The 27,214-nt window shown below is 40.0% G+C and overlaps 2 protein-coding genes and 1 non-coding gene across 10 annotated transcripts in view; 2 read left to right on the forward strand and 1 right to left on the reverse strand.

Annotated features, from left to right (window-relative positions):
* Positions 1-11,521, forward strand: part of VDAC1 (voltage dependent anion channel 1) — a 30,430-nt gene extending 18,909 nt beyond the window's left edge. For all 8 annotated transcript variants that reach the window (XM_043465513.1, XM_043465509.1, XM_043465511.1 and 5 more), the window contains exons 6-9: positions 4,987-5,214; positions 7,777-7,927; positions 9,573-9,630; positions 10,583-11,521. In XM_043465513.1, the coding sequence (XP_043321448.1) occupies positions 4,987-5,214; positions 7,777-7,927; positions 9,573-9,630; positions 10,583-10,674 (529 nt within the window). In that variant the 3' untranslated portion in view covers positions 10,675-11,521. The remainder of the gene's footprint in view (positions 1-4,986; positions 5,215-7,776; positions 7,928-9,572; positions 9,631-10,582) is intronic.
* Positions 11,522-14,332: 2,811 nt separating this feature from the next.
* C4H5orf15 (chromosome 4 C5orf15 homolog) lies at positions 14,333-26,619 on the forward strand. Its single transcript, XM_043465518.1, has 3 exons — positions 14,333-14,514; positions 22,490-23,007; positions 25,146-26,619. The coding sequence occupies exons 1-3, from the start codon at positions 14,376-14,378 to the stop codon at positions 25,275-25,277; spliced, it is 789 nt and encodes a 262-aa protein (XP_043321453.1). The 5' UTR covers positions 14,333-14,375; the 3' UTR covers positions 25,278-26,619.
* On the reverse strand, positions 18,057-18,163 carry LOC122441080. The gene has a single exon (XR_006269223.1). It is a non-coding gene; the product is annotated as a U6 spliceosomal RNA (small nuclear RNA).
* Positions 26,620-27,214: the final 595 nt, after the last annotated feature.

Here is a 27,214-nt window from a genome sequence, read left to right on the forward strand (position 1 = left end):
CCCGGAGCGCTTCACAGTGGCTGAGGGAGTTGTTCTCCTCCAGAACATACTCTTGTTTTTTTCCACTCAGCAGTTGGGTCTTTTAGATCTGGGAAGGTTGTTTTGCACACTGATGATAAGCCTCAAGGGCGTGTATTGAATTTCATTTCTTAGTTTTTAAAAATTATGGTAAAATGCACATAAAATTTACCACCTCAACCATCTTTTAGGTGTGTGGTTCAGTGGCATTCTGAATTCCATATTTTGCCATTTCACGTTATGTTCTTCTCTCTCTCCTTCCTTTTTCTTCTTCCAATGAATATTTATTAGAGGGAGACTCTCCCGAGTTCAGACCCTGTGCAGGGTGACCCCAAGGACTGGGCACACTGGGATCTTGCCTCTAGATTCTAGTCTTTTTAGAACTTGATTATGGATGGCCTGAAGATGATTGGCCAGGAGCTGAATTGACCTCGTTCTCATCTCTCCTGTAGTCTCTCCTGCAGGAGCGTGGCCTTCTTGCTCGTCTGCTTACCCCCAGGCACCGTGACGGGAGCTTATCCAGAGACACTGACAGCACAAGGGCTGGGGGACGTGCCCATGGGCTTGGATTTGCTGCTGAGGGCTCTGCTTGCTGCCCTGAGGTGGCACACTTTGGAATTTGTAGAGGGTTTTCTCACTGCCTGTGGGGAGTTTGCAGAGACGTCTCTAGGACTTGCAGTAATATATACATAACCGAAAAGTGTTGTTTTTTTGAAATTTAACTATATTTAACATATATAAAACTGTTGCACACATAGTGTACAGAATCCTCTTATATTCTTTACTTGCCTTCTCCTAATGTTAATACCTCATATAATTATCATACCAGCAGATTTGTTAGCTAATCTTTTGTCTTTCTGATGTCTTATTTCTCGGTTCATGATCTAGTTCAGGGCACTACACTGCTTTTAACTGCAAAGTTTCCTTCGTCTCTTCTAACCTGGGGCATAGTCTTTATCTTTTATGACTTTGTCACTTTCAAAGATAATTGGCCAATGACTTTGTAGAATCCTTCAATTTGGGTTTGCCTGATGTTTTCTCATGGTTAAACGCAGGTATGCACTTGTGACAACCACAGACATCGTGTTGTGTTCTCTCCGTCTTGGTGTGTGACCTCAGGAGGTATATGTTAATGTGCCTCATTACTGGTGACGGTACTTGCGTCACTTGGTTAAAGTGGTGTTTGCAGACTTCTCTGTAAAACTCATTTTTTTCTCTTTATAATTAACAAGTATCTTGTGTGGGAGATGCTTTGAGACCATGCAGATATTTTATTTTTTATACTTTGACTCAACAAGTATTAGCATCCATCAGTGATTCTGGCCTATAACAATTATGTTTGGCAAATGGTGATTTTCTGTTCCCATCATCCCTTCTACATTTATTGAGACTTTACTGTGAAGAAGAGTTCTTCCTTCACCACCTTTGATTTATTTGATCAGTTATTTGTATCAGTATGGATTCTTAGTTATTTTACTGTACAGATTATAATCCGTTACTATAATTTATTGTGTTGCTCGGGTTGTCCCAGGTATGGCCATTGGGAGCGCCTTCAAGTTGACGTCCTGTGTGCTTTTGACAAGCCCCTGTCATGGATACTTCTTCAGAAAGTGTGCTTGTCCTTTTCTAGTCCTGCTGTCAGCCATTTCTCCAAGGAGCTTTGGTTCCTTTTATTGAGGAATGGTGTTTAGAAACCAAGACTGTGGGCACAAGATGTACTCATTGCTATTGGGTATTTGAGGAAGGTTTTGATGACTTGATGAAGATTGGAAATGAAAGCTGTCTTTCCAAGTGTCTGAGGGGTACAGCCTGGGGAAGCATCCTGGCTTCCTTTAAGGAACGAAACATCACCACAGCCGGATGAGGCTGCAGACAGCCTTATCGGGACACTGGTACCTGCCACATATGAAGCCAGCTCATTAACCGCAGCTGAGTGTACCTCTCAGGTGCTTGTCAAATTAGCACCATTGTTTAAACAGCTTCAAAAGAATCCCAGTAATACCTGAAAGGGGAAAAGCTCCAAAGGTGTGGAATGCTGCCCTAGAGCCAAGCCTGGAGAGAAACCTGAGTCACTGCCCCAGCAGTGCGCATTCCCTGGGGACCTGGTGCCTCTGGCCAGAATCCATGGAGGTGATACATGAAGGCACCGTGTAACTGTCCACTGTGGCTGGTCCACACCACTGGTCAGAGGTCCGGTCACAGGTGTTGTATTTTGTGTCAGCAGCAGCATTTTTCCAGTGGTTAAAAGATGCCTGCTATTTCCATGTCTTGGTTTCTCCCTCTTTCTAAATGTCAGCCTCTGAGCAGCTGTTTTTTCCATCAGTTACCTGCTTGGTGCCAATTAGGTACATCGTCATAACCCAGGTTTCTTCCCCTATAGAGCAGGTAGACCTAAATAGGTTTGTTTTCTTTTTTTCCTTTTGGCCACCCCGTGCAGCTTGCAGGATCTTAGTTCCTTGACCAAGAATCGAACATGTTCCCCCTGCATTGGGAGCATGGAGTCTTAACCACTGGACCATCAGGGAAGTCTCTTAAGTTTTTCTTATTGAGAGAGAGAGTTTGGTTGTCACTTCTTTTCTTCAAAGCTTGCAAAAATGCACAGAAGCAACTTGAACAAAAGTTGCAAGTTTCATTGTCACTAGGGAAGGCTGTTAGTTTTATTTTCACCTGTGATCTCTGAAATTTTGACTCATTGAAAGTTGGAGTGTTTAATCTTTACATTTTTTTATTATTGAAAATTTCAAACATGCAAACGAATGCCAAAAAGTATATTATATCTTCATCATGTTCTCATCACTGAGCTTTTAATAATGATCATCCCATGGTCAGTCATGTTTAATTTATACATCCATAATCAATCCCTCTTACCCTCAGATTATTTTGAAGTAAATAACAGATATCACATAATTTTATCTGTGTATATTTTAAGATGTATCTTTAAATAAGATTCCTTTTGAAGACAGCATAACCACAATATTCGTTGTGAAAATTAATCATAGTTTCTTAATATTGTTAAGTCTAGTCTCTTCAGATTTAGCTGATTTCATGAAACTTTTTTATAGAATCAAAAATTGTACACACGTAATTATAAAGATTGGTTCATATGGCCCCTAAATCTTAGTTTTTAAGAATCTTGTTTTCTTTTTTCCCCTTGAGATTTATTTGTTAAAATGAGATCATTTGTCTTTCTAGAATTACACATAAATTTTGCTGTTTGTTTCTGTGGTGGTGTTTAACTTGTCCTCCTGTCCCCTACATTTCCTGTGGATTGCTAAGTCTAGAGGCTTCATCACATTTAGATTCCATTGGGCAGGTGTGGTGCTGAAATATGCTTCCATAGGGATGTATACAGAAGTTTGGTTTTCTCTTTGTATGTTAGTGCTATTCATGACTACTCAAGGGGTTACAAATTGGTGATATTTCTACCTGTATCTTTCCTTCATTTTTTTAAGCTGGAACATTTCAGTAAAGAAAAACTTCTCATCAACTCTGGTTATCTTGCAGTATAGTTAGTATAGGAAAGGTGGGATACATGTTTGGTGCCTTTTTTTTTCTTTTTTCTTTTTTTTGGTGCCTTTTTTATTTACTGTTTTCAAAACAAATTCGTTCACTAGTCTCTAAAGATGACCAATGTGTATGTGTCTTGAGTTCATAGGTTGTAACATTTGATATACTTCAATCCATTGCTCATACTGTCCCATGTTTGAAACCCTTGGGAGCCTCTTCATCTTAGTTCTCAAGTCCTTTTGCTCCAACATCGAGTTCTTTGATAGGTTTGATGGATGCTTCAAGCTCATCCTGCACCTTTCCTGCCTTAACCTGTAATCTGCAGTTTTCTGAGGAGTGTTGGTTCCTTTTAGGAGAGAATGGTATTTAGGGCCCACAGTCTGGATGCTGGAGGTAAAGCTTTAATCTCAGTATGAATGAAGTTAGGGTGGACAGGGCTATGTGGTTTTTGATCCTTGAAGCATACCTGCTTTCTCCTGTGGTCTCCACTGAAAGTGTTCTTGCTGTGGAAGATGTTCATTTTGAAGTTGAATGACAGAAACAATCAGGTGGAAATAGTCAATTTTATTTGATAGATATGATCTTATCTCTAATGCTGATTTTTGGTAAAAGGCATGATGATAATGTATTTGCAGGTAACACAACTCACCTGCCCTTCCTGAGAAATGCTGGGTCTTGTGAAATATGGAAGGGAGGCACTGATCTGGTCATACATGCAAATCTGGGGTCTTGCCCAGTCTACCAGCGCTTCCTGGCCCCTTATGACTGCAGGGCCTCAGGTTCTACCTCACTGCCTGGTTCTCTGAAATCTATATTCATTGGAATACCATGGATACTGAATTAAAAGCCATCTGTTGAATTTACTTAGAAGGAATCTAGTATTTGTTTCTTTATTTACTGAGCCACATAGTAAAAGCTGCTGTTTAGGGACTTCCCTGGTGATCCAATCAATGGTTAGGACTTGGTGCACTCACTGCTGGGGCCCCAGGTTCAATCCCTGGCTGGGGAACTAAGATCCCACATTCTGTGGGATGTGATCAAAAAAGAAAATTGTTAAAAAGGAGCTGCTGTTTAGATAGCTACCTTCATGACAGATTTTTTTTCCCCCCAACAGATGTGGAAAATAGCAAAGATGCGTCTGTTTCATAATTACATGGTGGCACTCTACCTAATGAATGCGTGTGTAGGTCACTACGTTAAGCCTAGGGAGACGACAGTAAAAATCACTTAGTGTTTCTTGTACAAGCCTGTGTTCTCACTTCATTAGGGTGGCATTTCTGCATTATTTTGGATTTTGGTTGAAGAGAGGTTGCAACAGCTGCTTAAGGACATCTGGGGCCCTGACTTTGCTTTCCTACCCCCCTACTCAAATAGGGATTAGTTTTTTAAAATTTGTATTTCTGGTGTGGTTGTCATGAAATGAGTTAACTTCTGATTTTAATGTTATTTCTTTTCCTTCAGGAAAAAAAACGCTAAAATTAAGACAGGGTACAAGCGGGAACATATCAACCTGGGCTGTGACGTGGATTTTGATATAGCCGGTCCTTCCATCCGGGGCGCTCTGGTGCTGGGTTATGAAGGCTGGCTGGCTGGCTACCAGATGAATTTTGAGACCGCAAAGTCTCGAGTGACTCAGAGCAACTTTGCGGTTGGCTACAAGACCGATGAGTTCCAGCTTCACACTAATGTGTAAGTGTACATGAGTGTGTGCAGTCTGGGGATTGTTGTTCATGATTTTTTTCTAAGCTCATTTTTTAATCACTGTGAAATGAGTTTTTTGGAATCAGATGAGCCAAATGGCCTACTAGTGTCTTTCCTGTTTCTCACTTACCCATTTCCTGAGGTGATGTAGGTTCTCCCTATTCTGTGGACAGTAAAATGTTGTCCCTGGTGCACACAGAAAGACTGACCAGTTATGGCAAGAGCGTGATGTCAGTCCACAGGAGCATCCCTTCCCTGCAGCTTTACGGACACTGGCGGTCCTTTCATTTTAGTTAATAGGATGGGGGTGGGGGGTTGTAGCCCTCTCTCTCTGTATACTGCCTGAGAACCAGCTTGCTGTACTGAATGGAATGTTGGCATGGGAGACTAATTAGGAGATGATCGTCTCAGTTAAATACTGTCTTCTCTGTGTGGCAGTCCATTTAAAAGTTTATTAACTGGACAGTATTGTGAAGGGAAGAGAAAATTACAGGGTAGGTTAGAGAAGACCCTTTGTAATCTAACTTGAGGGTTGAAATAGACGGCTGATTTAGATTGAAGGGAAATGAAAATTTCATCCATGATATCTCTGTAGATACAAGAAACTAATGAGTGGTACAAGTTGGGTACAACTTTACCAGATTTCTTTCTTTCCACTAGAGGTCACTAAAGAAGTGACTTAAAATTTACAGACAAGTAAATGGTATTTGTGTCTAAACTAGTAACATTTCTATTAATAAAATTTTGAGGATTTTTTTATAATAAATTAACATAAAGATATATAGTAATATAAAAAGTTAATAAAATGTGAGTCTTTTAAAACTAAAGGAAAACTTTAGAGAAAACTTTAAAACTGCTTTCAAAGGAAAACTATAGAGATGGACAGCCCAGTGGTTGAGAGAGGGGAACAGGGAGGGTGTTATACAAAGGGGTGGCACAGGGGAGTTTGATTGTGGGACTGTTCTATATCCTGGCCACACAAGTCTGTCTATAAAAACTCACAGAAGTGTATACTCAAAAAAGGTAAAAAAAAAAAAGTAAATTTTAAAAAGATAACATGCAAGAAAGTCATAGGAAAATATCACAAGCATAGAAGTATTTTTTAATTGAGAATTTTGTCTGATTCAGAAAGAGCTTCCTTGGTTTGGAATTGGGAAATTGCACAGTTCTAGGAAGAACAATGACTGTTAGCTATTTTCCTTATCTGAGCCTCAAGGTTTTCAATAAGTGGACATGGTTCATTTTTGGAACTGGCATGGAAACAGCTGACACAGCTAGTCTGGGTTGCCCTAGTCTTGCAGAGGCCCAGATGTGTAACAGATATTCTGTGTGTTTCCTACAGATGAATTCTGTGCAGTGAGTTCCTTCTGTCTATGGTTTTAAGAGTTCAGTACAGGAAGGCAGTGTTGCTGGTTTTAGAATGCATTGAGAAATCTAACATTTAAACACATTTAAGCCCAAGAAAATTTCCCTCTTTGCATCATACCACAGTCAGTCCAGAATCTATTGTGTTTGACAAGCTGCTGTTTTATAGCATACTGACTTTCTGAAGAAGTTAGATTCCCTATGAATCAGGTGGTGTCTGGGCTCTTCCTATACTTTTTGGCTAATTACTTTACAATATTGTAGTGGCTTTTGCAATACTTTTTGGAATTACAGTGTCTGACTGGCTGAATTTCAGGGGAGAACTTAAGAACTTAGAATGTGTTCTCTGAGCATCTACTTTAGGAGAGCCTATTAGTGAAGAGCAGAGTCTGTAATGAAACAGTAATAATTTTTTTGTTGGGTTAGTGAGTTCTAGGCTTTTTGCTGGATTCCAAAGTAAATGGGCTCTGCCTTAACAGTTTCCAGTGACGTTTCCACTGGAGACACCCAAAATGATGGAGCAGAACTCTGACATTGTATTTTTATATTAAAAATGTCAGGGAGGGGAAGAGGGTATTCCCAGAGGCTGGCAAGAGAGGAAACCCAGTTTGGCCTGCTGGGTTTCATTCATTCATTTTTGAAAGACAGAAACATTTTTATAATATGGCAAGTTGCTCCTTTTCAGGGTTCACCAAGACTGTAGGTGTTGCAGCATGGGTCAACAGTACGCATGGGCCAACGAGCCTCATAGGTTAGGTTCTTTTGTAATTGCTGTTCCTCCTACTGGCCGTGCACCCACAGCAGTGGATGCAGCTGCTGGTGCTAAGCACCGGCTATAGGCTGCCTTCGAAGAAATCACTCAGAATTCAGAATCCCACTGCCCTAGTCACTATTTTTATTTTAAAGAATATTTTGGAAGCAAACTTCAAGTTCCTTGCAGCCTGAGTAGTTGACTGAGTTGCCTTGCATGTTCCCAGTGATGTCTGAGATAGCTTTTACCTTCTGTGAACCTTCCCAACCCTGGTGTCTGTGCCATTCCTATCAGGCTTCCTGTAATTTGGTGCCTGTTTTGTGATCAGTTCAGTCCATTTACAACATTCCCATCCTCTGTTAGACTTGGTTAGCTTTGCCCAGCTCAGCCCCGCTTGCTAAGCTGCTTGGTATCTGTGCTGTGCTTATTTGCAGAAATGATGGAACAGAGTTTGGTGGCTCCATTTATCAGAAGGTGAACAAGAAGCTGGAGACTGCTGTTAATCTGGCCTGGACAGCAGGAAACAGTAACACTCGCTTCGGAATAGCAGCCAAGTACCAGATTGACCCAGACGCCTGCTTCTCGGTGGGTACCTGTGGAATCATGTATTGCTGAGACCCCACCTGATTCCTTAGGTTGCAGTCTTTTAGGGCTGATGGGAGTTCCATGCTTTGGATAGTGATTTTTCTCACTGTGAAAGGGTTTTTACCACGACTAAAACAATAAGAGTAATAGTACTTACTGTGGGTGCCAAACACTGTATGGAGCCTATTATATGTGAATTACTGTATTTAATTCTTACACAACCCACTTGAGACAGGTGCCTTTTTAAAACTATTCCATCCGTTTTCACAAATGAGGAACGGAAAGCTCAGAGCAGCTGAGTGACTGCCCCAAGGGCAGGCAGTTGCTAAGTGCTGGGGTTTGTGTTTGACTCAGACTGCCTTGCTATGGAGCCTCCTTCTCTAACCAGTCCCTAGTCCACACTGCAGACTGTAAACCTTGAACCTAAGGTTTTAAATGTTCCTTTCCCCCTCAGTTTTCATTCTCTTGCCCTGCTCCTATACTGCATATTAAGAAATCAGGCCCTCTTATTGACTGATTGGCCTCTTATCTTGCAGACCCTGTAGCATAGCTGGTGGACCCTTAAATCTTGTTGAGCTCATCTCTGTTGTCACAGGGCACTGCCGGCTGTAGCCCTTTTGGGGTGGAATGAGGAAATTTCATGTTGCAGGATGCTTTCTGGGCTGGCTTGTGTAATTTACAGTCTCCTGAGATAGGAAGTGAATTTGGCTTCTTTAAGGTTAGGCACTTTAAGACAAAGGAAAAGGGGCCATGTTATTTGGAGGGCGTGGGCAAAACGGAACAGCTAGATGGGGCACTGCCTGCCTGGAGGCCTTCCTTCCTGTTTTCTCCTGTGGGAGATGCCAGGTCTAAAAACAGCGTGCGAGCGGGAAAACACGCACCCTGGTAGCTCTCGCTTTCGCCAGGACTCGATGTTCTCACAGCCTGAGCTTGCTCTGTTGACCTCTCATTTCCCAGAAAAGGGTCAGGGAGAGGCCCAGATTTCCCTACAACTCAGGCAGGAGAATAAGGGGAAAATTATTATTGACTCATTTGCTTTATTGATTGATTATTAATCAGCACTCACTAAGTGTAAGATTTAAGTTATTCTTAAGTAATTCTTTTGCTCCAAATATTCAGGTTTGTCTGTGCTGAATTTCCTTCATGTCATTATGGTTTTTGTTTCTGTTTTTCATGAAGAGAAAATTCAAATAATATTCTGCCACATAACAAAAGATTCATAACCGCATTTGATATTTGCTCTGTTTTTCCTTATCCCAACAAATAGATCTTGAAGAAGTCTTTTATAAAGAAAGTCTTTTATGTCTCTGGCCATAAATGAAGGTGTTCTCACCTGTTATAATTTAACATTACAGATATACACAGCATAAATGGAATTGGGTCACATACCATAAGGAATCAAATGTAAATAATAACTTCCTTTTAATTGAAAATTATGTTATCTCTTTGTGTTACTCTCTGAGACTTAGTTCCTAAATTTAATATATTTCATATTGAATTTAATGAATCCTGTAAACAAAGAGGTCATGAAAAAATAGAATTTGATACTGAAATCCGGAGTTGGTTAGTTAAAAAGCTCTTATTCAGTTCAGAGACAGTAACATGAAGTATTTAACATTTTCACTCTTACCTTTTCCTTGACTAGGCTAAAGTGAACAACTCCAGCCTGATAGGATTAGGATATACTCAGACCCTAAAGCCAGGTATGTATTGGTGAAATTAGCTGTCTTAAAACAAAATGTGGTGCTGGTTTGCTGCTTTAGGTTAATTGCTTATAAATAACTGTACAGTACATTGTAAATGAGTGTATATCAAATTTTATAGTTGAATGTTTATAAAGGAGTGCTGTCATTATAAAACATTTGGAGAACAGGAGAGGTGCTAAGAAGGAGAAAAAAGGCCAAGGCTAACATATACTACAGTTTTAGTTATTTTCTTCCATTCTTTGTCCCAGTGTGTACCTAATGCTTGATACTTATTTCAAGCAAGTTCTTAAAACCAGCCTACCGATGATCCTCATTGTAAAACTGGTTTGTAGGTTTCTTCTGCAAAGTTAGCTAGGCCAGTCCATTGAATTAATGTTACAGCTACAGGAAATAATACCACCTTGGGGTTAGTTTGGTTAAATTGGGGCTTTGAATTCTGGAGATCTAAGATTACATGATGGCAGAATCAAGCTATTCTAGAGAAAATAGTATTTAGTTGTGTGTGTGTGTGTGTGTGTGTATGTATGTATCCGTGTGTTTGTATCTGTGCTGTGAGTGGGAGCGTAAGACCTTGGGGTCTGATTCATAGCTAGGATTTTGTTTCAGGGGGGCTTTTGCTAAAGAAGTTTACTGTGTGGTGCTGATGATACCGGGGATATTGAGAGGATAAAGGAAAGCAGAGTCCCTTAAGTGGATTTGGGTGAGCTGTGGAAGAATCATCATTGTTTTATCAGCTCATCCTAGGCTGCCTAGTCATTAGTCAGATGGTGTTGAGTAACAGGGACTGAAGAGCCCTGTGGTTTTGCTCCTGCTGATCACACACGGCTGGAACAGGTTTTGAACCCGATGTGGTGTCCCCAGTGTGCTGCAGTGATCCTCCTGAGCTAACCTTTCTTCTCCTTTCTTTTCTACCTCTCTCTTCCTTTCTTCTCCCTGATTTCTCCTGCAGGTATCAAACTGACACTGTCGGCTCTGCTGGATGGCAAGAATGTCAATGCTGGTGGCCACAAGCTTGGTCTAGGACTGGAGTTTCAAGCATAAATGAATATTGTACAATCGTTTAATTTTAAACTATTTTGCAGCATAGCTACCTTCAGAATTTAGTGTACCTTTTAATGTTGTATGTCTGGGATGCAAGTATTGCTAAATATCATGTTAGACTTCCAGGTTAAAGATGATTCAGCTTTAGGGTGTTACCCTTTCAGAGGTACAGAAGAAACCCAATTTCAAAAAGGTCCTTTCAGCTGTAGACTTGGTGGGGAGCTTGCTGGCCCCACTAGAGATGTCAGGTTTCTTTTTTACCTAGAAATGGCTGCAAGTGGAAGCTGATAATTTGCAGGCACTTTGTAAATTCCTATTGAGTAATTGAATGAAATTGTAACTTCCTGAGAATTGAACCTTGGTTTCCTACCCTAACTGATTGAGGAGAGGCTCTTTGTTTGATGGTGTGTACAAACTTATCTGAAAGGGACTTTTTTAGGCAGGGACTTTTTCCACCTCCATCCATCACCTCTTTTACACAAAAAGTAGTGTGCAGGGTGTGGTAGCTCTTTCTTTTGTGCCATTTTGGGGTGGAGAAGTTGTGATGAAGCCAATAATTCAGGACTTAATTCCCTCTCACATTGTGGTTTTTTTGCCCTTGCACCAGAGTATGAAGTAGCTTCTAAGAGCCCCAGCTGCAAGCTGGGAAGAGTCTCTGTGACTGTAATCACATGGTGACAACACTCAGAATCTAAATTGGACTTCTGTTGTATTCTCGCCACTCAAGTTTATTTTTTAGCAGTTTAATGGGTACATTTTAGAGTTCCATTTTGTGTGGAATTAGATTCTCCCCTTCAAATGCTGTAATTAACATCACTTAAAACTTGAATAAAATATTGAAACCTTATCCTTCTTTGGTTGTCTTTATTAATAAAAGTGTAAATAAACAGGGCATATGTTTGTCTTGTTTTTCAGCTTCTTGCTGTGGTTATGTGTGTGTGATATTTTTAGTTTTCTGTTGCTGCATAACAAATTACCACAAATTTAGTGGCTTAAAACAATACTTACTTATTTCATAGCTCTGTTGGTCAGAAGTCCAAGCACTAGGTACCTAGGCTCTCTTAAGATTCTCACAGTGGTGAAATTAGGATGTCAGCCAAACTGTGTCTTCATCTTAAGCTTGGGGTAGTCTTCTAGGCTCACATGGTTGTAGCAGAATTCAGTTGCCTTTAGTTGTAAGACAGTGGTTTCTATTGATATTTTGTTGCCGGCTATCAGCTAGGGGCTGCTTTCAGCAAACAGAGACCATCTGCATTGCTTGACACGTGGTCTTCTCCATTTTGAAAGCTGGAACAGAAAAACTTCATCAGCAAATCCTTGCCACACTTATTTCCTCCAGAAGAGCCCAAACACCTAATTCTCAAAAAATTTTATATTTAAAATTAAGATATAATTGGCATATAACATTATGTTAGTTTCAGGTGTACAACAAATGATTTGATATTTGTATGTATTGTGAAATAATCACCATACCTGGATGTCCAGTTAACATCCATTACTTGTACAGAATTGTTTTTTTCTTGTGATGAGAAGTTTTTTCTTTTTTAAAAAATGTTTTTATTTATTTATTGGACATGTAGCATGTGGGATCTTAGTTCCCCAACCACGGATCAAACCCATGCCCCCTCCATTGGGAGCTCAGAGTCTTAACCACTGGACCACCAGGGAAGTCCCTGATGAGAAGTTTTAAAACCATTAGTTATGGTCACTGTGCTGTACATTACATCCCCATAACTTATATCCTTTCAAGGGCTCACCTGATTAGGTCAGGTCCACTGAGGACAGTTTCCCATTAAAGTCAACTGTCCACATAGCATAACCTAATCACAGGAGTGCTAGCTCACATTCACCTGTCCCTCCCACACTCAAAGGCAGGGGATCATATAAAGGTATGGATCACTGGGGATGATCCATATATATTTAGAAATAACTTGTGGACTTCAAGCATTTACAAAACATCAATAGAATAGTAACTCTGCATGTGTATTACTCAGCTTCATTGAATGTAAACTTTTTTCCTATTCAGTGATAAATAGTTTTAGGCAGAATTCCTTTTTATGGGTGTGTGAAAGTGGCAATTCCAAACAGGTATCAGATTTACTTTTAGCAAACTGGTCACCCCAAACCTGCTGGCTTCAGTATTTGTCATATTTTATCAGGTTCATAAAGACCTGCAGCTATTTCAAAGAGAACTTTGTTAAATGTGTTCAGAGACTGTGGTACATAAAGCTTGTTGGGTACATCCAGTTAGATGCTAGGTACAGTAATGGTACTTTGAAAGGTACAAAGGGCTCTCTGAGGGAATATTTTCCATTTATATATTGTCTGTTGCATGCAGCATGTCAGAATATTGTGCAAAATGCCCTGAGTTCATGATACACCAGTAGGAGAATTTAAACAATCTAGTATGGGGACAAACGAACAAAGAGGACAAAAAAAGAGGACTGAAGGTATGTTCGTTACAGGAAAAAGGCCTGATTAAGCCTGAATCTCCCAACATGCAGACGCTAGAATTGACTTATTTGTAAAATTGAGTGATGGTTTTTGTACTCAGAGGGAAAGCTCTGGGGGAACTTGGGAGGACTCTGAACCCTGGCTACCCTGAAGTTTTGCAATAAGGGCACCATTCAGTCTGTTTGGGCTTGTGGCTGGCTTGGGGAAATGAATAGATGAATGACCTCTTAGTTTTCTTAACAACACAGAGTTTGTGTGTTTCTGAGCGGTCACCAGGGCCAGATAAATGTTAAGGGAAACCAGATTCAGGAGAACACAGGCCCTTCTCTCCTCAGAGAGGCAGCTCAACTGTATATGGGGGAGAGGAGCAAGCTTCTAAGGGAATCATGGAGACCAGAGTGGAGAAGCTGTGGGGTAAAATAAATGTCTTGTTTCATGACATGATTTTCCTGCAAATCAATCAAATTTAATTTTATGACCTGAAGCCTATATACATTTATTAAGAAAACATTCACAGAACACACAGACCACAGCATTGTGGCTGGGGCCTTAAGGGAACTTCCTGGAAGCTTCTAAATTTGCATTTTCATATACTGGGGGTTTTAAGTTACAGGATTTAAAAATAGAAGCTTACTCCTCTTTCCTAGCTCACTTCTCTGCTTTTCCTTCTTAATACCTTTACCATTATATATAGTATGTATTATACACTATAGTCAGCCTCACAGGAAAAGAAATTCCTCAAAGGTGGGAGTTTCTTTCAGTGCTGTATAATGAAACATGGAGAGGTGCTAAGTATTTGTTGAAGTAATAAATGATTATGGGGAAAGGTAAAAAATAAAACATTAACCTAAAATTCCACCACCCATTCTTTATGTTTCCTTTGTTTTTGGGAGGGGGAGGGCAGTTACTTCTCTTTTGGGATCACTCTATTACGAAGTTAAATACTTCAAAAAATGTTCTAAAACAATTAGCTGTGTAGTAGCCCGTCAAGTGGGAGGGAGAGGCTCGTTCTGACCCTCTTCACACCTTACAAATTACATCCTTAGTTTGCAGCCGACTTTAACTTGCTCCCCCTTGTACCAAATCCCGCTGTGCCTCTCCTTCGTTCTCGTTTCCAGAGCTCCAGTCCTGGCCGTGGCGTCATCACGCTGGGTCGCAAACGCCTACGGACGCCGCGATGCTTTACGTAGTGTCTGACGTCACGACGCAGAGCCTAGCAACCGCGCAGGCTCGTAGCCGAGACCGTTATGGCTGCCGCCGCCCGGAGGAGGATGCGCGGCGCCGAGCAAGCAAATCTGCCGCCCAGGCCAGGTGTCCAGGTCCCCGGAGGGCTGGCGCGGCCGCTGGTCCTGGCTCTCCTGCTTGCATCCGCCATCATGCCCAGTGGTAAAGGGGGCGCGGCGGCAGGGCGGACGCGGGAAGACGGGGCGGGCCCCGGCGCGGAACCCCAAGACGGGCCCGGCCAGGGAACGGGCGATTCCGAGTGTCCGGAGCAGGTGGCGGTGTCTAGAGGGGCAGGGTCTCTACAGCCCTGGAGAGGCTGTCTGAAGGTCTGTGGCGAGGGAGGCTGTCTGAAGGGGTCTGTGAAGGTAGGGTCTTTAAGAGGCCTCAGAAGTGGGCTTGAAAGCTCCGGGGACCCGGGGAGCGAGTGTGTAGATGGGCGGGGAGGGCTGAGTGGCCGTGCCGTCTAGAGAGTCTTGAAGAATGGTTTGCCACAGAGAATGGCGGTGATGCGGTCTCCAAAATTCCTTGGAGGCGTGGAGTGAAAAAACAAAACAAAAAGACACAAAAAACGCACAACTGTAAGAGCTGTGAGTTGAGTTTATTCAGTGTCTTACTAAAGGTTGTAGCGGGCGGAGCCAGCTTTTCAGTTCTGGGAAATTGGTCGAAGAGGTCAAGGGAGGAGCCAGAATATGTATGATTTTTTTTTTTTTTTTTGCTGGGACATGTAGTCGAACATCAGAAGATTATTGCTAATAACAACAGATCTGAAGGTTATAATTTTAGTACTTTCTCTGTTTGGGAAGAGACAGGAATCTGGGGTTATTGAAGTTTTTCCTTAAAGAGGCATTTCCTTAGATAGGACCCGTATATCCAAGGCAGAATACTTCATCCTGCTTTTCTCTATCCTGAATTCCCCTCAGGCCCACTGTGATGGGCACTTGCAGTGGCTAATGGCTTGATTCTTGTGGCGCTGGAATGTCACACAACCTTTTTTTTTTTTTTTCCTTTTTCTTTATAGAGAAGGGAGTTAGGAGGGTCTAGAAGAGAGGACAGAGGGGACAGGTACTGAGGAGATTAGAAGGTGTGGTATCCAGAGGTAGTCCCAAGGTCAGGGGTGGGTGCTCCGGGGTTTAGCTGGGCCAAGGGATGGTGAGATCAACCGCAAAGAGGAAGGTTGGGTAGGGCAGTGACTGGACTGAGCTGATGGCATATTTGGGAGAGCAAAAGGGAAAAGACCTGTCTTTGAGTACTGTTACATCTCAGGACTGGGAGGTTCTGGTGCTTGGTAAAGAGCCAGAATGCTAGAGCGCTGGGCTTCTGAGGGGCTTGGAAGGAGGACAGGAGTTCTGGGACAAGTGAGATTCCTTGTAAACGTAGTCCCCCTCTTGTGTTCCTCTGTGTCCTAGATAGCCCTGCTTCATTTTGATGGATCTGTAGGATTTAAGTGTTTCTTTTTTAGTTTTTTGAGTCATGATTGACATATTAGTTTCAGGTGTACTGCATAATAATTTGATGTTTGTATACATTAAGTCTGGTTGCCATCCAGCACCCTGCGTCGTTAACAACAATTTTTTTTCTTATGGTGAGGACTTTGAAGATTTACTTTCTTAGCAACTTTCCAGTATGCAGTGTTATTAATTATGGTCACCATGCTGTACATTGCATCTGCACTACTTATTTAATTTATAACTGGAAGTTTGTATCTTTTGATTCCCTTCACCTCCATTCTCTCCCCCTGCCTCTCCCACCATTTTGTTTTCTGTATCTATGAGTTTACCTTTTTTGTTCTGTTTTTTAAATGCCACATGTAAATTAAATCATGATATTTGTCTTTCTCTTACTGACCTATTGCACATTAGTGTAATGCCCTGAATATCTCCTCATGTTGTTGAAGATGGCAAGATTCCATTCTCTTATGTCTGAATGATAATTCATCCTGTGTGTATACCTCAATCTGTTTATCCATTCCTTGATCCATGGGCTCCTTGGTTGTTTCTGTGTCTTGGCTATTTTAAATAATGCTACATGATTAGGTATTCCTTTTCTTAGAAATGTTACATTGTTAATCAAGTATCGAAGCCCGTATTGAGAAATGAAACCTGTAAACTGTTCTGAGACTTGGGAGAAACAAATGCACTAATAAGAATTTATAATGCTTTTAAGCAGTATCCTGTGTAGTAGCTCCTTTTTATTTTCAGGCCAAGGCACAGTCGTTCTTATGCCTAAATCTTTTCTGAGTTCAGATGAAAAACAGTATGAATGGGATAGTGTTCACTTAACTTGCCAGTGAGGCTGTCTAGCCGTACATTCCTCTGCTACAGTGCTGTGGTTACTTACTTGGGTTTCCCCAGAAGCACTGAGGGTGTGTGGACCACCCTCCCAGAAGTGTTTGTAAGTCTGGGGAAGGACTGTGGTCCATTTTCCCAAGGTCCTTTCATAGCTAGTAAATAAGGGGGATTTCTCTGGCTGATGCAAGTATTCCTGTTCCTAAAGTATTTAAGTAGCATGGTTGTTTTGGTCATTTAATCATCTAAGAAAAAACTGACATATAAACATTTATATTTCTTGCTGGAATGCTTAACATATATGGTTTGGGAGTATATGTAGCTGGTAACTATAGTTTCAGAAACAACTTTTTAAGACATGGTTGAAAATCTTCTGACATGTGCTTTTAATAGGGAGGCAGCTCCTTGCAGTACAGTGTAGCATGTGTAGAACTTTGGCTAATACAGATGTTCTTTGTAAGTGTGCCTTAGAGTAGAGTGATTTCAAAGTAGTTACTCTTGTCAGAAGAAAATGAAAGTAGAGCTAGAACATATTGAATTTCAAACTTCAAGTAACCATAGAACGTTAGAAGGTTGCCATATCAGTTTTATTTAAACTTGTTCCATGTTAAGTTTCTTAAACTTTCAGTGCTTGGGTGTATTCTTGGCAATCTCTGAGACTTTTTTTAGTTTTACGTGTTATGAATTAAAAAAAAACTGATGTAAGCATTATTTTGGATTATGGGATACTCACTATAAGACCAAGTCTGCCATGCTATTTCAAAAATGCCTACTTTCTACATTCTGCCATCATATTGCTCCCAGATGTTGCCTTAATTTATTTAATATGTAATGTATTTAATTTTTAAGGCATTGTTTCTCAGAATTCAATGTGTGAATGAATTCTCAGAGAAATATTGATACGTTGTAAGCAGGTTTTAAAAAAGGGACCAGCAGAAGAGAAATTAAAAACTTTTAATTTTTAAAAAGTTAACTTTTAACTAGAGAGGTAATATCAAATAGAGAAGGGTAGAGATGGAACATACATTTAGAAATCTAAAGTTATATACATATATATAAATATAAACTTGAACAAGTAAATCTGTGAAGTCAGAGTTACTGCTTTGTTCTGAATACATGTCATAGCTGACTGAATCAGCCTCTTTTCTTTGAAGGAGTGGTGGTCCAGAAGGTTGATCTAATTTACATCAAATGTTTCAGATGTATTCCTAGTTTGTTTTCTTGAATGTAACGTCTAGTGTTTTTTATTGTTTGGATGCACTGCAACGCATGCAAGATCTTAGTTTCCCAACCAGGGTTCAAACCCATGCCCACTGCAGTGGAAGCACAGAATCTTAACCATTGGACCACCAGGGAAGTCCTACTAATTTCCACATTTTTACTCCTTGAACAGTATTTATTAACTCCTATTTTTTTTTTTTTAGTATGGAACGCTTCACGAATTTGTGTGTCATCCTTGCGCAGGGGCCATGCTAATCTTCTCTGTATCGTTCCACTTTTAGTATATGCGCTGCCGAAGCAAGCACTTAACTCTCCTCCTGTCTGGAGCTTTCCTGGTGGACTCCTACTTGATGCTAGGTATCAGAGTTACAACAAATAGGGTGATGTTGGAGATACCCTTAGAAGAGTGAGTGGGGTTTTACCTGGCTAAGAACTATGAGAAAGGCTTTGGAGAGGGTGTGGCAGGTACAGAAACACTACTTGGGAAGCAGTGTAGGATTTGTGGTGAGACTTGGGTCAAGAGCATATTCAGTGTTTATTGAGTGCCTGCTATCTGTTAAGTAGGCAGTGGGGATAGAATAGTTTGGAAGATTAGTAAAAGGTAATAGCATTGAGATAATGGGGACCAGGTCATATAGGAGCTTATAGGCTATTATAAAGGCTTTGAATTTCACTTTTGAGAGAAATGGAGAGCTACTAGGTGGTTTTAAGCAGAGCAGTAACATCATCTAACATAAGGTTTTACAGGGTGACTCTGGCTGTTACGTTGAGAGTGGACACTGGGGATTATGGTAGAAGCAGGCAGATCATTTAGAAAGACTACTATAATAATCTAGGTGAGATGATGATGACTTGGATTAGGCAGTAGCAACGGAGAGGTGAAAACTCTTCAAATTCTTCATATATTTTGAAGGTAGGGTAACAGATCGGATGTGGGGTGTTAAAATAATGACTGCAAGGCTTTAGGTTTGAACAACAGAAAAATGGAGTTGTCATAACTGAGAAGGAGACTATAGATAGAACAGGGTTTTTATTTTGTTGTTTCTTTGTCTTCTCTTTTTGGGGTGGGGAGTAAAAATTCATGTCTTTAACCTTTTCATCTTGCAATAATTGTAAATTCACTTGCAGTTGTAAATACAGAAATTCTGTGTACCCTTTACCTAGTTTTTCTCAGTGATAGTATCCCGCAAAACTGTAGGACAATACCGCAACCAGACACTGATATTGATACAGTCAAGATAACACAGAGCATTTCCATCACCATAAGGATTTTTTCTGTGGCTCTTTAAAAAGTCACCCTCACTTTTTCCCTATCCCTATTCCCTCCTGGATTCCTGGCAACCACTAATATTTTTTATTTCTATAATCTTATCATTTTGTGAATGCGATGTATGGAATCATATAATACGTAGCTGTTGGGAGTTGGCTGGTTTTACCTAGTATTATTCTTGGGAGAGTCATCTAAATTAATTAAACTATTAATAGTTTGTTCCTTTTTATTGCTGAGTAATGTTCCTTGGTATGGATGTGTACTACACTTTGTTTAACCATTCATCTATTGAAGAACATCTGAGTTTCCAGTTTTTGGCTATTCTGAATAAGGCTGCTATAAACATTTATGCAAAGATTTTTATGTGAACATAAGTTTTCATTTCTCTAGGATGAATGCCCAGGACTGTAACTTCTGGGTCATGTGGTAGTTGCACATTTAGTTTAAGAAATTACCAAACTCTTTTCTGAAATGGTTGTCACATGTTACATAACCACAGCAACATGTGAGTGATCTTGTTACCCTGCATCCTTGCCAACATTTGACATGGTCATTATTTTTTATTTTAGCCATTCTGATAGGTGTATGGTGATATCTCATTGAGATTTAATTTGCATTTCGCTAATGGTTAACATCTTTTCATGTGCTTATTTGCCATCTGTATACTCTTTTTGGTGAAATGTCTCTTTATGTCTTTTGCCCATGTTCTAATTGGATTGTTTGCTTTTTCACTTTTGAGTTGTCATAATTCTTCATGTATTCTGGATGTTAGTCCTTTGTTGGGTATGGGGCTTACAGATACTTCTTCCACTTGGTAGCTTGCCTTTTCTTCCTCACAAAAGTCTTTTAGGGAACAAAAGTTTTAAAATTTCGACGGAATCCAATTTATGAATTTTTCCTTTTATGTATTGTGTTTTTGGTATCAGGTCTAAGAATTTATCTAGTCCAAGATTCTGAAGATTTTTTTGGAGGTCTTTTTCTAAAATCTGTGTAGTTTTAAAAAAAAATTATTATTTTAATTAATTTATTTAAACTTTGGTAGTGTTGGGTCTTCGTTGCTGTGTGAGGGCTTTCTCTAGTTGTGGTGTGTGGGCTTCTCTTGTTGTGGACCACAGGCTCTAGGCGCATGGGCTTAGTAGTTGCGGCACATGGGCTTAGTTGCTCCACAGCACGTGGGATCTTCCTGGACCAGGGCTCGAACCCATGTCCCCTGCATTGGGAGCGGATTCTTATCCAGTATACCACCAGGGAAGCCCCTAAAATCTGTGTAGTTTTACATTTAAATTTGTGATCCAGTTTTTAGTAAATTCTTGCGAAAGGTGTGAGACTTATGCCAAGGTTCATTTAACTTGTTAATATGTTAGATTAGATTACATTGATTTTTGAGTATTGAGGTGGTCTTGCATCTCTGTAATAAACCTTACTAATCACGGAGTATCATTTTATATATTGCTGATTTCTTTTTTTTTTGGCTGTTCTATGTGATTTGCGGTATCTCAGTTCCCCAGCCAGGGATTGAACCTGGGCAGTGAAAGCTTGGAATCCTAACCACTAGGTCACCAGGGAACTTTATATTGCTGGTTTCTATTTGTTAATATTTTGTTAAGAATTTTTGCATTTCTGTTCATGAAAGATACCAATCTGTAATTTTCTTTTTCTGTAGTGTCTTTGATTTTGGTTTCAGGAGCTTCATAAAAGGAATTGTGAAGTGTTCCCTCTGCAGGTCTCTGGAGGAGGTTGTATAGAATTGGTGTTAACTCTTCATTAAACATTTGGTAGAATTCTCCAGTGAAATTTTCCAGTGAATTCTCCATTCTCACGTGGGCTGGGATATTTAATTTTGGGGAGTTTTAAAATTAAGAATTCAGTTTCTTTAATAGTTCAAGGGCTGTTCAAATTACGTATTTCATATGGGGTAAATTGTGGTGCTTTGTGTTTTTAAGATTCTGGTCTTAAACTTTCTCTTTTAGTTGCTTTTTATGACATTGCTCTGACAGGGGAGGTGGGGGTTGGTGCACATTACTTGCAGTTAGAGCTGGAAATCTAGGGTCTCTACTTGATCTGTGTTGATGCCTTAAGGACAGTGGTGGTCCTGGTAGTTCTGGGCAGAGGTGGGGGTTTTGGCTCCTCTTGTGGTCTGCACTGACATATTGGTGGGGACAGCCTCGTTACTGCTGGGCTATGACTAAAGTCTTGACTGTCTGCTAGGCCTCCTCTGACACATCCTATTATGGAGGAGAAGGGGCACCTCATTGCAGCTTGGTCAGGGTGGTAGTCTGGGTTCCCCACTTGGTCTTTGCTGCTGTAAGTGTGAGTGGAGAGTGGTGCTGTTTGTTTGGAGAGAGAGTAAGAGCAGTCGTCCAAAAGTTCTCTTTCTTGCTAGGCTGCCTCTCTCCTGATCTTCTGGCGAGAGAGCAGGCTTTTTCGGGGGCCCGTTTTGTCCATACTCCTGGGTGTTTCCAGGTTACTGGATTCTTCAGCTCCAAGTCTGGAATACATGAGGTAAAAAGAAAATTCAGGATAGTCAACTCTGGGTGGTTTCTCAGGTCCTGAGGTCTCTGATCGCTCTGCCTTATTCTTTCCACCTTTCACAATTGAGTTATGTTATTTTATATGTAATAGAGTTTTATTTGTTTTTAGTGGGAAGAATAGGGAAAAATACATTTACTCCATCTTCCTGGCAGTGAAAGTCAGAATTTCATTTTGAACATGTTAATTTGAATGACAAATCTAAGTGGACATGTCAGGTAGACAGTTGGACTCATGAGCCCAGAGTTCTGGTAGTTTGTGGACCTTCTCTTTTGAGGGCTTCGTTTTTCTCAGAGAAGTCAGGAAGTTATATTAGCCTTTGAAAATGAGGACAACAGAAAAGGTTTTAGAAGTTTGAGGACAGAGGAAACTGTGAATGGTCTAGAAGGGTGAACAGACTAGGAAAATACAGAATAATTGCTGACAGCATAACATGCTGTCATCTGGGGGTGTTGCATTTAAAATGAAATAAAAAAATGAAAAATAGAAAATGAAATATTCATCAGATAATAGTTGCCTTGCCAGATAGTAAGAACTTAAGCATCATAAGAGACCTGTTGCATTTTATAGCCTTCCTCCGTAAGAAAAAGAAAGAATAGAGAGGGATCTGACTTTAGGTCACACTGGCAAAGTCCACACAGAGCTTGTGCCCTCTGTTTTAATTTCACAAAGGTTGGATTTCAGTACCCGTTCTCTATCCTAGCTGCAGAACAGAAAGGTGACTAATCCTAGCTTAGTGAAAAATATAGGTGTATTTCCTTCTAGCGTGGTGGAGATAAATTTGGAGATTTCAGTGTAACATTTCTTTCTTTACTTATTTTGGTTCTATCAGAGACTGATTCATGGAGCCAGCCTGAACTCAAGTCAGATGTTTCTACTGCAAATATGAATGCTTTAACAAAGGAAAACCAAACCACACCTTCTGCTTCCCGAACCAGCACCACTCTCCCTCCCACAACCAGCACAGAAAAAAGTGGAGCGGCGTCCGTGGCCCCTCGCCCCTCGCCTACTACTGCTCTGTTCCAAGAGGAGGTTGATAACAATGAAGATCCTAGCATAGAGGAGGAGGATCTTCTCACACTGAACAGTTCTCCGTCCACTGCCAAAGACACTCTGGACAACGGGGATTATGGAGAACCAGACTATGACTGGACCACCAGCCCCCGGGATGATGAGTCCAGTGAAGCCTTGGAAGAAAACAGGGGCTACATGGAAATTGAACAGTCAGAGAGACCTTTTAAAACCCCACCCTCAAATATAGAAGAGGAAGATAGCCATTTCTTTTTCCACCTTATTATTTTTGCTTTTTGTATTGCTATTGTTTATATTACATATCACAACAAAAGGAAGGTAAGTTTGGGATTTTTTACCCCCTCTAGTTGCCCTCTATTATCTCAGTCATACTTCTTATTAATGCTTTTGCTTATTCAGAGGTTTTTTTTCCTCTTTTAATCAGGTTTCAGTTGATGGTAAAATATTGTGATATCTCATCAGCTTGTATGTCTGTGTGTATTTTAACAAATGACAGAATGCTTTACTACATGTGAGTGAGTGAGTGAAAGTTGCTCAGTCATGTCTGTCTCTTTGCAACCCCATGGACTATACAGTCCATGAAATTCTCTAGGCCAGAATACTGGAGTGGGTAGCTTTCCCTTCTCCAGGGATGGAACCCAGGTCTCCCACATTGCAGGTGGATTCTTTACCATTTGAACCACAAGGGAAGTCCAAAAATACTGGAGTAGGTAGCCTATCCCTTCTCCAGTGGATCGCCTCAACCCAGGAATTGAACCGGGGTCTCCTGAATTGCAGGTGGATTCTTTACCAACTGAGCTATCAGGGAATCCCACTAAATGTGCTTCTAAAAAAAGAAGCCAATTGATTTTGAGCAAAACCAAAGCCCGATGATTTTCTTTAAAAGGTTTTATGTCTTAATTTAGCATCGCTACTTCATTGGGCGACCCACTCCAGTATCCTTGCCTGGAAAATCTCATGGACAGAGGAGCCTGGTGGGCTGCCGTCCATGGGGTCGCAAAGAGTCAGGCACGACTGAGCGACTAACAACAACAACAAACAACTTCTTTGGGAGTACTTGTGGAGAGAGATGTTAATTTAGGACTTCTAATTTATTTACATTGAACTTAATGATACTTTGATATCTTTTCCCCCTGGTTGTTAAACTATTAGATGTCTTTTTTAGGGACACAGAAAAATGTAGAAAAGAAAGTGTAAGCTACTACCCAAAGCTGAGCATTATTAACATTTTGGTATATTTCTGGCCTGTAAATGTGTGTATAATTCAGATATATATGTGTATGCTAATAAGTTTTAAATTAACTTGACTTCATATAGAGTTTTATATCTTGCCTTTTACCTAACAAATCATGAGCGTTTTTCATATCATTAATTTTCTTTAAAAACATGATATAATAGCTACATAATTTAACTGTTTTCCTGTTGAGTATTTAGATTGTTTTCAGTTTTTGATCCAGAAATAGTAATATGATGAACATTGCTGTACTGAAACTGGTTTGTTGGATGACAGGAGGCAGAGGAGGCATAAATAGGACTGTGTGGATAACTTAGTGTAAGGGTTCATCAGGGCGCTCTGCAGTCCCTGAGCTAAATAGTTAACTTTAAATACTTAAAGGGCAGTCAAACACAGTGTCCTTTTTTAATACTTACTGGTCAGGAAATCTCAGTTCTTGACTTTGTTGTAACTTGCTTTCTGATTCCTAGCACCCACTTCCCTTTAGGATGTTGATTTTCTTACCTGCAAAATGATGCAAAGGTAATTTCAGAATGCCTTCCAGCTTAGAGAATCAGTGATTCCAGTATCTCATTTTTGGTTTTGAGTTGGTTTATTTGTGGTTTAGTGGTCTCTCACTAGCTCTGTAAGTATTTGAAATTTTGAATGACAGTTATGTTTTATTCCAGTGTTCAGTGTTGGACCATCTCTATTATAAACACCTAAAGAAAGAAAGTGAAGTTGCTCAGTCATGTCTGACTCTTTGCGACCCCATGGACTGTAGCCTACCAGGCTTCTCTGTCCATGGGATTTTCCAGGCAAGAGTACTGGAGTGGGTTGCCATTTCCTTCTCCAGGGGATCTTTCCGACCCAGGGATTGAACCTGGGTCTCCCACATTGTAGGCAGATGCTTTACCCTCTGAGCCACCAGGGAAGCCCTGAGGGCCTAAACACCTGAGGGACTTGTTAAACAGGTAGGTTCCTGGGCTCCACTGCTGTCTATTAGCTCATCTCTGAAGAGGGAGGCCAGGAATCAGTCTGTAGCAGGGACTTCTATATATATTAAAATTTAAAAAGCACTGTTTCAGCTTATTTACAAGATGGAAAACAAAATAGCCCTTTTGTTGTTGACATTTTACTTTTATATTTGGGAACCTAGGAGACAGATATTTCAGTTATAAAAACTTTTAACGTGTCCTCTATTTTCTCTTTTGAATATCTGATTTTTTTTGTTTTATTCCAGATTTTCCTTCTGGTTCAAAGCAGAAAATGGCGTGATGGTTTTTGTTCCAAAACAGTGGAATATCATCGTCTCGACCAGAATGTTAATGAAGCAATGCCTTCTCTGAAGATTACCAATGATTATATATTTTAAAGCACTGTGATTTGCATTTGCTTATTATGTAATTTTATTTGCTTGACTTTTTATATGATATTGTGCAGATGTTTGCCATTGGCAGTTCATACTTAAATGAGAGGTAGGCCTCTCTTTATTTTGCCTTGGTGCTTTGGAAATTAAGTATCACGAACAAGGAGTATATACTTTTTTATCTACATTTTTAGAGGTGAATTCAATCAGGTGTCCAAAATGTGGAGCTACGCATTACCTGTTAGTTTTTTATTGTTTTAGATTTCTTTATTGTACTTCTTCTGGAAGTGTTAGTAATGCTACTTTTAAAAAATCCCAAACTTACAATTAAATTCTAACACATCTGATACTGCTGACTCAGATTCTCTTTCTGCCATCCAAATACTGTTTATTAAGCACACATTTCTTTGTGCTGTCAAACTGTAATCTACAAGGATATATGTAATAATGCTTTACATATAAGTAACATTTTTTTCTTCCAGGAAAATTGCTTTGGGTATTTTTGGATAATTTATGTATAATTTATTATTGCTCATTCTGACCATGATTTTAAGTAGCACATTAATAAATGTGTCTAGAAATTCTGGCAATAGAGACTCTGCAGTTTGCAGTGGACGTAAATAAAATGTTATAGATAGCTTTTTTGGTTTCAATTACTGAATTAAATTTAGAGGTAGAAATTGTCGTGAAATATTAAATACACGTACAATTGCTTTTACTTAGCAATTGATTGTAGCACGGGTTCCTCCAAGCTTTCAAGCAAGGGGCAGAGTTTAAAATTATATCATATTTGTTCACTTGCTTATTTTTTATAGTAAGTTTGAATGAATTTTAGGAGACATTGTAATTTAAATAATATTGTATCTAGGTCTTTCAAATTAAAATTATACCTGTTTGTATACATAAAGGCTGTATATGTACACTGACTCTTTCTCCCTTTGTTTTGTTTCTTGTTCTTTTTTAATAGCAACTGGAAATTACTTATTATATTTAATTTTGACTTGTCTTTCTATCATAAGGAGTTGATCAGTATGTAAATATGTGATTTGAAACATGGTTGACTTACAGGTGTCACAACAACTTTTTAGAAAACACAACCCCTAATATATGTTAAACACCACTCACAAAACCCAGGTGAGCTAGTGGGCATGTGGTTTGTGTAGAGATGGAAGAGGCAGGGTAGTCCATCATTTCTCTAGGGTGGACTGTTTACTGTTACAGTAAGGAAGGGAGGCACAGTGGAAGTACACCTGAACTGTTATTGCAGTAATTTTTTTCATATCTGAAATTGTATTATTTAATATTTTGAATAAGATTTTAAAAAATAAATGGCAAAGATATAAATTCATGAGTGTGTTTCATTTTAATGGTGTGTCCTTCACTGGGTGGTGATAGATGGGTAGTGTGTGTCTGGGAGGAAAAAAAAGAAAATGTATTAGCTTTTGTTCCTTTTAGCACTGGGACTCTGCTTCTGTGAATTCCACATACATTTCTAGATCCTACTTTAGATCTAGTTTATGGCTATGTACTGTGGTTTATTGAAAACCATAGCAAAGTAGGATTGCAAAGGAGAGTAAAGCAGCTAAACCAATGTGCTGCACTTCTGGCAGCCTGCCTTCCTGGTTATCTTCCTGTTGAAGCCTCTCCCATGCTGGAGGATTGTCCCCCTCAGCGGATCTGGGGTTCTTTGGCGCTTCCTGATGGCACAGTCTTTGCTACCTGTGTCCCAGTGCTGCAATCAAATAGCCTCTGACTTGGAGCATCAGATTGTACATTGAACCAAAATGCTTCCAGTGTCTTACAAAGGCACCCAAGTCACTGGTCTGTGAGTCTGTATATAATTCAGACATACATGTGTATGTTAACAATTTTTAAATGAATTTGACTTCATATTGTTTTGCATCTTTTTACCTAACAGATCATGAGCATTTTCTATGTCATTA

The sequence above is a fragment of the Cervus canadensis genome, chromosome 4, assembly GCF_019320065.1.
Source record: "Cervus canadensis isolate Bull #8, Minnesota chromosome 4, ASM1932006v1, whole genome shotgun sequence".
NCBI lineage: Eukaryota > Metazoa > Chordata > Mammalia > Artiodactyla > Cervidae > Cervus > Cervus canadensis.